This window comes from Nicotiana tomentosiformis, chromosome 5, assembly GCF_000390325.3.
Source record: "Nicotiana tomentosiformis chromosome 5, ASM39032v3, whole genome shotgun sequence".
NCBI classification, from domain to species: domain Eukaryota; kingdom Viridiplantae; phylum Streptophyta; class Magnoliopsida; order Solanales; family Solanaceae; genus Nicotiana; species Nicotiana tomentosiformis.
The window spans coordinates 39778079-39794035 of NC_090816.1; the positions used below are offsets into that span (position 1 = coordinate 39778079).

The window sequence follows — 15957 nt, forward strand, 5'->3', positions numbered from 1 at the left end:
ATGGGGAAGCTGTTCATGAATATGATTGAAGAATGTTGTGATGGAACTCACATCAAGACACCGACTATCAAGGATGCAGAACTAGGGGAAGAGCTGCAGAATTGGACAGAGTAATCAAACCGATAAAAAATCGCGTTCCATGATTATGACATATAACAAAACTGCTGAGCGCAACAATCCGTATTACCATGAATATGACGAGAGTATGATGCCAGACAATCTCCCGCAAGAGATCAAACAGCTGGAGAGTCAGAAGAAGCCCAACCTCAAAGAAACGAAAGTAGTCAATCTTGGAAGCGAAGAATATGTGAAAGAAACTAGAATCAGCATTCACCTACCAAACCACCTGTCAAGAAGAGGCCCAGGAAGTTCAAACCTGATTTTAGTTTGACGATAAAAGAAGAGGTGACCAAACAAATAGAGGCAAATGTAATAAGGGTCACCAACTATCCAAGCTGGTTGGAAAATATCATCCCAGTGCCCAAAAATGACGAAAAGATCTGAATATGTGTGGATTACCGGGATCTTAACAAAGCTATCCCAAAGGACAATTTCCCCTTGCCGAATATCCACATCCTCATCGACAACTGTGCAAAGCATGAACTGCAGTCATTTGTGGATTGTTTTGCTGGATACCATCAAATCCTAATGCACGAGGAAGATGTAGAGAAGGCATCTTTCACCACTCCTTATGGAGTCTACTGTTATAGGGCCATGCCATTCGGTCTCAAGAATGCCAGTGCCACCTACATGAGGGCCATGTTGACCCTCTTTTACGACATGATTCATAAAGAGATCGAAGTGTATGTGGATGATGTTATCATAAAATCTCAAAAGAGTTAAGAGCATTTTGACGACTTGAGGAAATTTTTCGAACGCCTGCGAAGGTATAGTTTGAAGCTGAATCCAGCAAAGTGCGCGTTCGAAGTCCCTGCTGGAAAACTATTGGGTTTTATTGTAAGCAGGAAAGGGACAGAACTGGACCCAAAATCAAAGCCATTCAGGAATTATCGCCACCAAAGAGCAAGAAAGATGTTATGAGTTTCTTGGGAAGATTAAATTACACCAGTTGCTTCATAGCCCAGTCCACGGTAATCTGTGAACCCATTTTAAGTTGCTAAAGAAGGATGCTGCCATGAAATGGACGAAGGAGTGCCAGAAAGCCTTTGACAGAATCAAAGAGTATATTTCAAACTCGCCAATACTGGTTCCCTCTGAACCAGGGAAACCATTGTTGATTTATTTGTCAGTCTTGGACAATGCCTTCGGTTGTGTGTTGGGGAAACACGACAAAACTGGGAGAAAGGAGCAGGCCATTACTACTTAAGCATGAATTTCACACCATGCGAGGCCAAGTATACTCTGATAGAACGCACTTGTTGTGCTCTGACCTGGATTGCTCAGAAGCTAAGGCATTACATGTCGGCATACACCACACATCTGATATCTCGGCTCGATCCGCTCAAGTACATGATTCAGAAGCCAATGCCTACCGGAAAGCTAGCTAAATGGAAAATTCTCCTTAGCGAATTTGACCTCGTGTACATAACTCAACAGGATATCAAAGGACAAGCTTTAGCTGACCACCTTGCCAAGAATCCAGTGGATGGGGATTACGAACCACTTACCATGTATTTCCCCGATAAAGAAGTACTATTTGTTGGGGAGGATATTGCAGAATCATACCTTGGATGGTGGATGTTTTTCGATGGAGCAACAAACTTTAAAGGACTTGGGATTAGGGCAGTCCTGATTTCGGAATCTGGACAACACTATTCAGCGTCAGCAAAGATATGATTCCCAAGTACCAATAATGTGGTTGAATACGAGGCATGCATCCTTGGAATCAGAATGGCAATCGACATGAATATCAAAGAACTTTTGGTCATAGGAGATTCCGATATGTTGATCCACCAAGTCCAAGGAGAATGGTCAACCAAGAATGTCAAGATACTATCGTACTTGCACTGCGTGAAGGAGTTGTGCAAGAAGTTCACAAAAATAGAGTTAAGGCATGTCCCAAGAATTCAGAACGAGTTCGTAGGCGCCCTTGCAACTTTGTCATCCATGATTCAGCATCCACACAAGAACTACATCGATCCTATCAAGGTAGAAATCAAGTATCAACGTGCATATTTCTTCCATGTGGATGAAGAACCAGATGGTAAACCCTGGTATAAATGACATCAAGAAGTTCCTCGCGACCCAGGAATACCCGAAAAATGCTACTAATGGTCAAAAGCGAGCCCTCAGGAGGTTGGCAAACAACTTTTTCCTCAACGAGGAAGTCTTGTATAGGAGGACCCAGACTTAGGCTTGCTGAGGTGTGTAAACGCTGCCGAAGCAACCAGATTGTTGGAAAAAATACATACAGGGACGTGAGGACCCCACATGAACAGGTTCACATGCCAAGAAGATTTTGAGAGCCGGATACTTTTGGATGACTATGGAAAGCGATAGCATCTGCTATGTGCAGAAGTGTCACCGGTGCCATATTCACAGAGATGCCATCTGGGTTCCACCAAATGAGTTAAATGTAATGGGTTCGCCCTGGCCTTTCGCCGCCTGGGGCATGGACGTGATTGGACGCATAGAGCCCGCAACATCAAACAAACATCATTTCATTTTGGTAGCCATTGACTACTTCACTAAATAGGTTGAGGCATCTACTTACAAAGTCGTCACGAAGAAGGTAGTGGTAGATTATGTCTGGAACAACATCATTTACAGAAGTGGGATACCAGATTCTATCATCACTAACAACGCTGCCAACCTCAATAGTGACCTCATGAGGGAAATCTGCGAGAAGTTCAGAATAGTCCACCGTAATTCCACAGCTTACAGACCATAAATGAATGGGGTTGTCGAGGCAGCTAACAAGAATATCAAGAGGATTCAGCGAAAGATAGTGGACAATAATAGATAATGGCACAAGAAGTTACCATTCACTTTATTAGGTTATCGGACAACCATGAGAACATCTATTGGTGTAATGCCGTATATGTTAGTATATGGCACCGAAGCAGTGATACCCGCAGAAGTCAAAATTCCATCCTTAAGAGTCATTCAGGAAGCAAAATTGGATGGCGGAGAGTGGATATGGGTCAGGAAAGAACAACTCATGCTCATTGACGAGAAAAGAATAAATGCAGTATGTCATGGACAACTATACCAAAACAGGATGGCCAATGCATTTAACAAAAGAGTGAAGCCTCGCCAATTCACACCGGGGTAGTTGGTTCTGAAGAAAATCTTCCCCCATCAAGAAGAAGCTAATGGAAAGTTTGCACCAAACTGACAAGGTCCTTACGTGGTCCACATAGCACTGTCTGGTGGAGCTTTAATCTTAGCAGAAATAGATGGAAGAGTCAGCACGAAGCCGATCAACGCGGACGAAATCAAGAGATATTACGCCTGAAGCCAGATAGAATTAGGATTTTGATGTAACAGAACTACATTCAACCTGACTTCCCACGGAGGGATACCTAGGCAGCCCACGTAGGGTTCAGTTTCTCTCCCCCCCCCCCCTTCTTGTAATAGAAAAACCAAATTTCATTTTGTATGTTGTTCAGGAACTACGCCGACTTGATTTCCTCAGAAAGGAATACGTAGGCAATCCTCATTGGATTCAGTCGTCTTTTGTAATTAAACTATGTTCTGGTTTGATTCCACTTAGATATGTATGTTGTCTGAGACAGACTCAGCCATTTTCATTTCTTAATCTCATTATTTTCCATCTGTTGTAATTGAACTACGTTCCTACCTGATTCTATTTTTGATACGTAGGCTGCTTGAGTCAAGCTCAGTCGTTTCATCACATTTCATCATTATCCCGCGAATTACGTTCAGACCCGATTTCATTTTGGATACGTAAGCAACCTGAAAGGGTTTGATCATAACCTTAAGAAACCTCTGTGATTCATTAGTCTTAATTAGGACGCAGTCGCAACAGCAAGTAGCCACGTTGTCAGAGACACCAAGGAAAATCGACATCAATAGGACGAAGTTCTCAGGGAGATGCGTTCGCGTACGGAGAACCCTTCATAACATATCATAATCCGGAACAATGGCATTTGCCTTAAAAGAAACAAGTATTATCAAAATATTTTCTAAAATATATATATAAAGTAATATGTTCCATCTACCGAACTCTGTGGCACAATCATGTTAAAGGCTGGGGCAAATCAATACCATGGTTGACACAAACTGACTTTTTCCCTCTCCCCTACTAAGACGTTTTCTTTGAGTGCAGGTTCAACAGGGAGTAAAGAATCGCTGGGACCATATTAGGGAAAATGACGGACCTGCCACATTCCTAAGATTATCTCTCATCCTTTTACTTTAAAGTTTCGAGAACAGCTGAGGCTAACTCTTGAATCCTTTGCAGGTGCTTCGAAATCAGATAGCTGATGCGGAAATTTGTAAATAGCAAACTGTCTGCACAATCAATCGGAGCACCCTGTACAAATTGCACGACAGCTTCATTAGTCAAAGTCCTATGAATAAGAAACCATCTGCTCAATCAATCGGAGCACCATGTACAAATCGCACGTCAGCTTCACCAATCGAAGCCTGTACATAGCAACCCGTCAGCTCAATCAATCGGAGCGCCTTGTGCAAATATAACATCGGCTTCACCAACTGGAGCCTTGTATATAGCAAACTGCAAAATTCACCAATGAAAATCAATCCTCAGCTCCGCTCCTTCAATCATGAATGCCGGAATAGACAATCGCAAACCTCGTCATCAACGTTCCGCCAATCGATGGCCACAACTTAGCTTCGTAGTCAAGAGTATCTCTTGGGCATGCTTATATATCATTTCGCTGTCACCTTTAATGTTTTAACGTTTTGTTCGTGCAGCTTTAGGCATGATTACGATCGCTCCTGAGCGGAGATTACTTTATATTTTTCAGTGCAAATCTCTCCCAACAAGCGTATATGCACTCTGCAAATCAAGCTCTCCCAACAAGCGGATATGCACTCTGCAAATCAAGCTCTCCCAACAAGCGGAGACAATTCTCAGTGCAAAGCTCTCCCAGCAAGAGGGGACACACTTTATCAATCAAGCTCTCCTAACAAGCGGAGACAATTTTCAAAATGCTCTGACAACTGCGGAACGGTACTCAGCCCGGCTAACAAATCGAGTTAGGATCAAGTATCCCATAGTCCCAATACCAAATAACGGCTCGCCGGCAGCCAAGCATCATCATTCCTACATCATTTATATCACATTTTAATATATTCTGCATTACAATATATTGGTATGCGTGTATTTCATTTTGTTTGCAAGAACAAGCACCGCAGCGTGGAACTACTTCTTAGCAGCAAACCGAACTACAACTCCATGGGGACAACCAACACAGTAGCAGGCTAAAGATCCCAACTCAAAATGACCATGGAGCTTTCAAATCATTCAAAACATGCCGCAAAATTCAAACCATCATGAGTGACTAATCTTCCGTCTCGCCGTATCGTCATAATACGATACTGGGGCAATTCCTGCAAGTGTTGCTTTCCCAAAGTTCCTGCTTCAGAACTACATGAGGCATGATCCTCGTTAAGTCCGAGGTATGTAAGCAATGCAAAGCCAAAATTTGGCCCAATATTCCTAAATCTTTCAGATTTTTCCTCTACTCCATCCTGCAATTCACCATCCTCATTTCTCGAATACCTGCCTAAAGGTCGGGACAAAATTGGCTTTGGTTCAATTTCTTTGCCCGAAAACTCTTTCATCGTCTCCAGTCAAAGAGGGGCATCTGTTGACGGCCAATTTTGACCCTCCCTTTTAAAATTAATTTATTCACGCCTAACAATTTATAATAAATACTTTAAAAGTATTTTTCTATTAATGAATATCTATTTTATAAATTAATTAAGTATTAGTTTCAAAATAAATCACATAGTACTAATATTGTGTAATTACAAATGTATTTACTATTATAAAACTAACTTTTGTATATACATTACATAGGTTTTATAATTTCATATAATTACTCCTTAATTTCCAATGAATTAGGTTACTATATTAATATTTTGAAATTAGTGCTATAATTCAAAATATATGTCATTTATAGATAATTAATCAATAATTAGTAGTACATATAACAATTATAATTTTACCACATTTATTGGAAATTGTTAAGTCTATTTAAATTAATTATTTCAAAAAGAGATTAAAGACAAAAGGCTACCATTGAAACTCTCAACCAAATACAATTTGACTATTAGTTAAATCATTTTCTGCCGAAATGTGCAATCCTAAACGGAAAACAACCCAGTCCAAACGCCTCATCCCTTTCCAACTTGGCAATCCTTGCCATTACCTCTCAACCAATCATGACCTGACATGTCACCCTCAAATCCCACTCATAAAACAAACACAAGCAACCTAGGCCATTGATTTAAATCATCAACGGTCACAAATTATCCCTATTTTTTGTTTAAATCTCAACCCACTATCAAAATTAACTCAGCCGTTGGTCACAGATCCAACAGTCCCCATATTTTCCAAAAATTAATTTTTCTCAAAATGTAACACCTCGATTTATCAGGGACGTTGATTAAATGATCCAACGACTGAGTTGACTTCCCCTCGTTTTAACTTAGAGACCATTTGGTCTCACCCCCCAAAACCTTAAATCATTTCCTACCCTGCCAGCCGTCCTTCTTTCCCTTTTTTCTCTCTTCTCTCGTCTGCCCTAAAAGTCCATCAATCAACAAACCTTGCATAAATTAGTGCAAGGTCATGAAATCAACCTCAAATCGTCTTGTTTGTCTCCCATATCCAGGATTCCCGCTGAACCTTTGCTTATTTCATCACCAAATTCTGAACCCTAATCTCAGAGATGAAACTTCAAATCACTATCGATCTTTCAAATCCATGGCATGAATGGTTGTTCTTTTTGTTCCTGCACTCTTGGTACCTTCATTATTTCCATTTTTACCATTCGATATCAAAACCCTAGTTGAAGAAATCAGACTAAAAGGGTGAAACTTCAAAACCGCCTGATTTCTTCTTTCATTCTTTCAAATCAAAGCGAGTAGGAGGTGTTATCCAGCTTCATCAGCAATATTCGATACCCAGAGGTCAAATGCAATGACCTCTCGGTATTAGGGTTCTGACCGATGGTTTCTTATGCTTCAACTTTCAACGACTCACTCCAGTACTCAGGTAAAATCATTACTGGATTTTCCCCTTCTGTCTTTTAAATTTCACTCGATTAGCTATCATCATCTACCATGTGTCACTCTTTACTACTGATTTTTAATTCATGAAGCCTTAGAGCATTGAATGCCACTATAAAAAGGGGTCTTTAATGTTCTCACCACCATAATCTAATACCAACACACGCCAGAACAACCTAACACTGAATGCATACAGTCCCAAACACTAAGAAAATTAGGGTCTCTAATATTAGGTCTCTTACTAGTTTTCTCTCTTTTGCCGAGTTTCTTTTGCTGGTTCGAGTTTGAAAGCTCTGGGATCTTTGAGCAACAAAGGAATTTGTTTGGTTTGTTGCCCTTAAGAAGGTCATCATATTTCTCTCCCTCTTTCTTTTGTTCATTTCTCTGAATGATTTGGATATGTCGATGTGAAGTTCTATAGATTAATATTATGTTGTATGTGTTTGACATTTTATATTTATGTTTTGTTAGTTTGACAGCCTTTTATGATCAGCTTGTTCTGTTATGATTCTCTAGAATAATAATGGATTAGGTAAATGATAATTATTGATCTTCGTTTTGAGTTTTCTTACAGTATCCATGCCTAGTTTCTTATATGTTTATGTTCGATGTAAACTTCATAGCTCTCAGTGACTTACAATGAACTCATTCCTGTTTTAATGCACTTCTGTATTTTTGTGAATTTTAGAAGCTAAGTTTGCTACTTGATAGTTATTGCCAAATTGAAACCTGAACTTGTTCAAGACTTGTATTCATGTTCCTTAATCTTAAGTTTGAACTTATAATGTCTAAATACTTTCTTGTCTCTACTTGTGGTTGTCCAACTATCTTACTTCGTTATCACTATTGTCTTCTACTTTGTCTAGACATCATTATTGTTGAACCAATCATGCTCATCTGAACTTCATGCCTTTACCTTCACTGATGATTATGGTGAGATTTCATCTTGTTTCCTTGCACCTTATTTGCCTTATGGTTGAGTTCATTATTTGGTAATCTCAACATGATATACAGTATGTCCATGTCATTTAACTAAGTTGAAAGAATCTGAGTGTCTAGACGCTTTTCTTCTCTGTATTTGTACCTATTAACTCTAAGAGTGATATCTAAGTTATCACTATAACTTTTCTCATGACCATGCTCAACTGTTGTATGCATAGGAAACTATCAAAGAGGCTATGCTAATGATAGATGTATGCATAGCTCAGTTGCACAACTGAGCTTGTTTGTTCCATAGTCAGTTTAGATCTTCATATACATGTGTAATTCCAAAACTGGTATAATACATCCTTGTCCTTAATCTTTTTGAGTCACTGTTGAGTTTCTATGAAGTTTGCATGCATCTATCATTAACATAGCCTCCATAAAAATAGGATTTAGACATATTGTCATAACAAATTGATAGTTTTCGGAACTGAAACATGATCACTTCATACCTATATGTTGAACTAGATCTATGTTTGAGTTTGAACTTTTTTTGATATAATGTCTTCCATATCCTTTCTTTATCAACATGTTGGTACGGTTTTGTAATGTGTTCTGTAATGTGCAAAGTTTCTCTGCTTATGTGAGATCACTGTTTCATTCATCCTACCCATGTATAATTGATTAAATGTTACTAGTGTCCCTGTTCTAACTCCGCAACAACATGTTCTACCTTGAGTTATACTTAGCCCCTTTAATGTTAACTTGAAGCTGAACTTGACTCTCAAACCTTATTGAAGTCCATTTGAACATGATATCTGGCTAACACTGTTAGAAGAATGATCCTGTTGTAACCTTAGGGATCCTATGTTTAAATCTGTGAGATCGTAATCATGATGAGGGTTCAATCCCATAACCGTGATAATATCTTTGTAACAAGTGCTGACTATAATTGTTGGTTTGAACCTGCCTTGATGTCTTTAAGTTTTCAAGTAATAGTTGTTAATACCTGTTTGAATATTTATGTCTTAGTGGTGCATTCATGGAATGGTATGAATATAAACCTCTTTGTATCTATGTATATTCTAAACTCAGCCCCTCTCCCCTTAGGTTTCCCTGATATGAAGTCCTCTAGTTAGCATAATAATAATCTGTATTCTCTCGTGTTATTTTCATTAAGAGAAATTATACATCTTGTGGTAGGTAATACTTTAGTATTTAGTTCGCATTGGAAGGGCCTCATTGGAACTTAAACCCATAAGGAAAATATGTCGTTAGTAATTAAGGGTATTTGGGAGCGAAGTTCAATTCTAGGTTGGCTGCCCTCCCCGGCACAAGCATTGCCCTGGGCCTTGAGTCCCTTGGGAACATTGAAGTGTCGGGGGATCCAAAGGTAGCATCGACCTCGAGTGGGGTTCCCTCCTTAGCTCTTAATTCATTGACACATTCAGTTCTTTAAGGGTTTAACGTTTAATGACAACAAAAGGTTTCCAATGTGAATTATTTCCTAAGAAAAGCCACCACGTTAATATATAATTTTCTCTACCATATTAATCTCATTCCTTCTTCAATTATCTGTTTATGTATTTCTTATGCATATCAAAATATGTCCTGTAATTAGAATATGTTAAATGTATTAGATATATATCCAATGACCTTCTTATTTTTCACATTTACATCTGTTTGGGCCTCTGATTTCTTGATGAACTCAGGCCCAATTCCAGCTATATTGCACCGCGTCCAGGGGTCCAAAGTCAGATGTGTTCTCTCTTCTTTACTGTTGGGCCTATCTTCTTGAGGCCCAATCCTAGAGTCCAGTCCTCTTTCCCTCAACTCCTTTTATCATTATTAATGCCTCATTAATTTAGTTTACTGCCTCTACTAGTTTAATGTTAGTTGTATTTGTTTTTTCTTTATTGTTGTTTTATCCCTCATGTATATAAAACTCATATATTAGAACACATGCTTTTCTTTTTTCTTTATGTTTTAGTATCATATGAACTTAGGCAAGCCTTAAACAATATAGGATTTCAAAATGGGTAAATTAGCTAATAGTAGATCCTTAGTTCGCTAGTTGTAATCCGCTCGCTAATTACTATATTTTTTTTACTCACCCTTCTTTTCTTTAAAGATTTTGAAATCCAGAACTTAGTGAAAAGCAACTCTATTTCTAAAGGGAAAATCAGATTTCAACTTCGTTTTTTCAAAGAAAAATCAGAAATTCAGAAAATCATTACCTTTAAGGAATTTCCATGCAAATGACCCTTTCTTTGAAAATACTTCGAATCCAAGGTAAATTCTAGATATGCTTTCTCACAAACATCCTTTTAACATTATGAAAATAACCATCCCCCAAATCAAAGTGTTTTCATAACTCAATCTCTTTTGTAAACTTATAAAATCTAGACCACTTGTATACCAATTTTCAAAACTCTTTTAACATCTCTTACGAACCCTTTCATAAATTCATATCCCTTTAAGACTCCGCATTCTTTCTATCAATATCATCCTTAGTTGTACAGTAAGCAGCCTTCCTTATTGTTAATTTAAGCATGTTACAAATAATTGATTCCAAACTTAGTCTAAATCCTATGGAGCTACCTCAAGCAGATTTTAAGGGGTGCCTAACACCTTCCCCTTAGAAGAACAAGAACTCTTACCCATAATAAAGAACATGACTTAGTAATAAAATAGGTACCCTAGTATACCTTTAACTATTAGGTGGCGACTCTCTTTCATCAATAACAGAGAAACCACAAGTTGAATCCTGTCTTGACTAGTGCAAAATAGGGTGCAACGGGCGCAACACCGGATTTTGCCCAATGAAGGTTATGCAAGTGCAATAGTCCCCTCTCGCATTAGGGCAGGAAATTTTCAAATTACTAATATGTTGCTAACTTTGCTAGAGCAACGAGGCTTTTTCACCGGGGCGCCAAATCAAAATGCTTATAAACATTTGAAGGGCTTTGTGGATACGTGTTGGGAGAGCGAACAAACAAATATTTCGGAGGATTCTTTGAGGCTAAGGCTTTTTGCCTTCTCTCTAAGGGGTACAGCTTTAGATTAGCTGGAATGCTGGCCTAAACATTGTATTCATACTTGGGATAAATTGGCAGCAATGTTTATTGCTAAATGTTTCTCTCATGGGCACATGGCTACTCTTACGGATGAAATACTGGCTTTCAAGCAAGAGCCCAATGAAATTTTGCATGAAATTTGAGAGCGGTATCGGACAATGGTAAAGGAGTGCCCCAACAATGATATGACTGACAACATGATCCAACAAACTTTCTACCATGGTATTAATACTATGAACCAATGTGTGGTCAATCAATTGGCCAGAGGCAACTTTATGACAATACCTTATGCGGAGGCATCTGAGATTCTTGATGAGACGGAAGAAACATCTTCGTCTTGGCAATCCTGAGCCAATGTTCCACAAGGCAATCCCAACATGATTCATCTCCATAAAGAGTTGCAAGACCATGGGCAAACCATTGCCAATTGACAACAACTATGACTCAACTCACCAAGGCCCAACTTAATCAAGTTCAAGCTCCTAAGCAAGTTCATGCTATGGAAGGGGTAAATGTGTTGGTCAACAAGAAGAGGACCAAGGGTCTATAATTTCAAACCAGAGTGGAGAGTTATGCACAAGATGATTGTAATTTTGATCAAGATGATTCTAATCATGAGCAAGAGAAAGAGGTACAATTTGTGAACAATTACCAAGGGCAAAAGAACTATTTTCAAGGCTTCAATCAACAACAATGGCGAACACAAAATAACCAAAGCAATTGGGGTTCTAACAAGCAAGGAAATTGGCACAACAACAACAACCAAGGAAATTGGAGTGAAAACAACCAAGGAAATTGGGGAGGCAATAATCAAAGTGGTTGGGGAAATAATAACCATCAAGGAAATAGAGGATCAGATTTTCAAAGGCCCCCAATATACCAACAACCTAGCAACCCACCTCCTTATCTTTCACATGGTTCATGTTCTTCAAACAATGATATGGGTCGTATTGAGAATATATTCAAGCAGATGATGGATAAGAATCCCGATTCGGATGCCCAACTTGCCTCACATAATACATCAATCCGTAATCTTGAAGTTCAAATGGGAAAAATCTCTCAATCTCTTAATACTCTACCTAACGGTGCACTACCAAGTGATACGATGGTAAACCCCAAGGGTGGTAATAACACGGGACATGATATGGTGGTTATCACAAGAAATGAAGAGGTAGGAATGTACCCACCTCAAATAAAAGGCGACTTGTGGATGATAACCAAGTAATAGAAGAAGAGGAAATCGCAAATAATGATGTTCAAGCAGGAGATGAGGTTCGGATTAACATTGATGAGAGTGTGGAGGACACCAAGAGGAGATGAACCTGTCTAGGGAGCACCTCATTGACATACCGGAGCCGGTAGTGCAAAAGGCTAAGGCACCATTTCCTAAGCCTCCACCTCCATATCCTCAAATACTTGCCAAGCAAAGTTGTGAGAATCAATTCAAGAAAATCATTCAAATGATGAAAAGTCTCTCTATTAATGTGTCATTGGTAGAATCTTTGGAACAAATGCTCAGTTATGCCAAGTTTATGAAAGATCTTGTAACCAAGAAGAGGTCAATGAATTTTAGAACTATCAAAGTCACTTATCAAGTGATTTTAATTGTTCATTCCATGGCTTCTAAGTTGGAGGATCCCGGTGCTTTCACGATTCCTTGTACAATTGGGAGTGCCGATTTTGCTAAAGCTCTTTGTGATCTTGGGGCGAGTATCAATTTGGTGCCTATTTGGTGCTCAAAACTTTGGGAATTGGGAAACCAAGACCCACATCTATGAGGTTGCAAATGGCCGATCGTACCATAAAGAGGCCATTAGGAGTAATTGAGGATGTTTTGGTCCGGGTTGATAAGTTCATTCTTCTGGCAGACTTTGTTATTCTAGATTGTGAGGTTGATTATGAAGTGCCAATTATTATTTTGAGACCTTCCTTGATATGGGTAAGGCTCTTTGTGATATGGAAATTGGAGAACTCACTTTCCGGATTGGTGATGAAAAGGTGGTATTCCATATGTTCAAGTCTATGCGACAACCAAGTAGCAATGAGGTGTCCGATGTTATTGTCGATGATACAAGTACTAAAATCAATGTTGGTGATATGTTGGAAGACCTTTTTCTAAGCTTTGATGATGATAAGATGGATAGTTTCATGGAATGTGTGAACAATTTGCAAGAAATGGGGTCGTACAACTATGCACCCCAAATATTATCTTTGGATCTTGAGAATAGGAAGACTCCTCCTACAAAGCTTTCTATTGAAGAGCCACCTACTTTGGAGTTGAAGCCATTGCCACCACACCTTCAGTATGAATTTCTTGGCCCCTGTTCTACTTTACCGGTTATTCTTTCCTCTTGTTTGACTAACGTGCATGTTGATTCCACATTGGCGGTGTTGCAAAAGAGGAAGAAGGCTATTAGGTGGACATTGAAAGATATTCGGGGTATAAGCCCCGCATTTCGCATGCATAAGATCAAGTTGGAGGATGGCACTAAATTGTCCATTGAATATCAAAGAAGACTCAATGAGGCTATGCAAGAAGTGGTCAACAAGGATATTATAAAGTGGTTGGATGTCGGGGTTTGTCTACCCTATCTCCGATAGTTCATGGACATCTCCGGTTCAATGTGTTCCAAAGAAGGGGGGCATGATGGTTGTTACCAATGAGAAGAATGAGTTGATTCCCACAAGAACAGTGACCGGTTGGAGAGTTTGTATGGATTATCGTAAGCTCAACAAAGTCACAAGGAATGATCACTTTCCACTTCCTTTTATGGACCAAATGCTTGATAGATTAGCCGGTCGTGCTTTCTATTATTTTCTTAATGGGTACTTGGGCTACAACCAAATTCTTATTGCTCCAGAATATCAAGAGAAAATAACCTTTACATGTCCTTATGGTACTTTTGCTTTCAAGAGGATGCCTTTTGGCTTGTGCAATGCACCGACGACTTTTCAAAATTTTATGATGGCTATTTTCATGAGCATAGTGGAGGACTACCTTAAAGTCTTCATGGATGACTTCTCGGTGGTTGGGCATTCTTTTGATGACTGTCTTGCAAATTTGGACAAAGTATTGGCTAAATGTGAAGAGACCAAGTTGGTGCTCAATTGGGAGAAATGTAATTTCATGGTTGATGAGGGCATTGTCCTTGGCCATAAGAACTCAAAGAATGAAATTGAAGATGACAAGGCGAAGATTAAGGTGATTTCAAAGCTTCCACCCCAAACTTCGGTAAAGGGTGTGCGGAGTTTCTTAGTCCATGGAGTTTCTACCGGCGCTTTATCAAAGATTTCTCTAAAGTGGTGAACCCATTGTGTATGCTTCTTGAGAAGGATGCCAAGTTTCATTTCAATGATGATTGTATGAGGGCTTTTGAATAATTGAAGCTCAAGTTGACAACTACTCCTATCATTACCTCTCCAAATTGGAGTTTGCGGTTGGGGCTATTTTGGGGCAACAAATCAACAAGGTTTTTCATCCGATTTTCATCTGATTTACTATGCTAGTAATACCATGAATAGTTCCCAAGTCAATTATACCATTACAGAGAAAGAGCTCCTTTCCATTGTGTTTTTAGTTGAGAAGTTTCACCCGTACTTGATAGGTGCCAAAGATATTGTCCACACGAATCATGCGACGCTTCACTATCTTATGAGCAAAAAGGAACCTAAAGCTCGGTTGATGAGATTGGTGCTCTTGTTGCAAGAATTTGATATTGACATTCAAGACAAGAAATGTAGTAAAAACTAAGTGGTGGACCACTTGTCTCGTTTGGAGGAGGAGGGGAGGCTACGTGATGGCCTTGAAATCAATGACTCTTTCCCTGATGAGCAACTTTTGGCACTATCGACGAAATAAGTACCGTGGTTTGCAGACTTGGCAAATTTTCTTGTGAGTGGTATCATTCCGGATGAGTTCTCTTCAAACCAAAGAAATAATCTCAAAAGATATTGTCAAGATTATTATTGGGATGAGCCATACGTTTTCCGGAGAATAATATTTTTACAAGCTTTGGTACTCTGCATGCAATCATAAGCGATGGGGGTCAAATTTTTGCAACAAGGATTTTGATACTTTGCTTAGCAAGTATGGTGTTACTCACAAGGTCACGACTCCCTATCATCCCCAAGCTAGTAGTCAAGTGTAAGTCTCGAACCGAGAGATAAAGAGTATCTTGTCTAAAACGGTGAATGCAAATCGGACAGATTGGTCCAAGAAGCTTGATGATGCATTATGGGCTTATAGGACAGCTTACAAAACACCTATCAAAATATCTCCATACCGGTTAGTGTTCGGGAAAGCTTGTCATCCTTTGGTGGAACTAAAGCACAAGGAAATGTAGGCCTTGAAGAAATTGAATCTTAATTGGGATGTACTTGTGGGTTGCACAATTGAATGAATTGGATGAGTTCCGGACCGTATTTATGAGAGTTCGTCCTTGTACAAAGCAAATGTGAAATATCTTCATGACAAATATAGTTGGAACAAAGAGTTCAAGGCCAGTGATCTAGTATTATTGTTTAACTCAAGGTTGAGGATGTTTCCCGAGAAGCTTAAGTCCAAGTGGAGTGGTCCGTTTTAAATTGTTGGTGTGACACCCTTCGGTGCATTGGATTTGAAGAACAAGAAAAATGAAATATTCTGAGTTAATGGTCACTGGGTGAAGCAGTACATGAGAAAATTTGGAGAGAGCCATGGCAGTTATTTACTTCATGTGAGGATGCTATGACATTGCGTCATGCTACGACGTTAAATAAGGCGCTTCTT

At 39.2% G+C, this 15957-nt stretch overlaps 3 protein-coding genes across 3 annotated transcripts; all 3 read left to right on the forward strand.

The window, feature by feature from the left end:
* On the forward strand, positions 1-1797 carry LOC138892212 (uncharacterized). Its single transcript, XM_070175917.1, has 2 exons — positions 1-110; positions 1224-1797. Exons 1-2 carry the CDS (start codon positions 1-3, stop codon positions 1795-1797), a joined length of 684 nt encoding a protein of 227 aa, XP_070032018.1.
* A 54-nt stretch (positions 1798-1851) lies between these two features.
* LOC138892213 (uncharacterized) lies at positions 1852-4345 on the forward strand. Its single transcript, XM_070175918.1, has 3 exons — positions 1852-2164; positions 2958-3151; positions 4253-4345. Exons 1-3 carry the CDS (start codon positions 1852-1854, stop codon positions 4343-4345), a joined length of 600 nt encoding a protein of 199 aa, XP_070032019.1.
* An 8779-nt stretch (positions 4346-13124) lies between these two features.
* LOC138892214 (uncharacterized) lies at positions 13125-14496 on the forward strand. Its single transcript, XM_070175919.1, has 3 exons — positions 13125-13372; positions 13418-13766; positions 14104-14496. The coding sequence occupies exons 1-3, from the start codon at positions 13125-13127 to the stop codon at positions 14494-14496; spliced, it is 990 nt and encodes a 329-aa protein (XP_070032020.1).
* The last annotated feature ends 1461 nt before the right edge of the window (positions 14497-15957 follow it).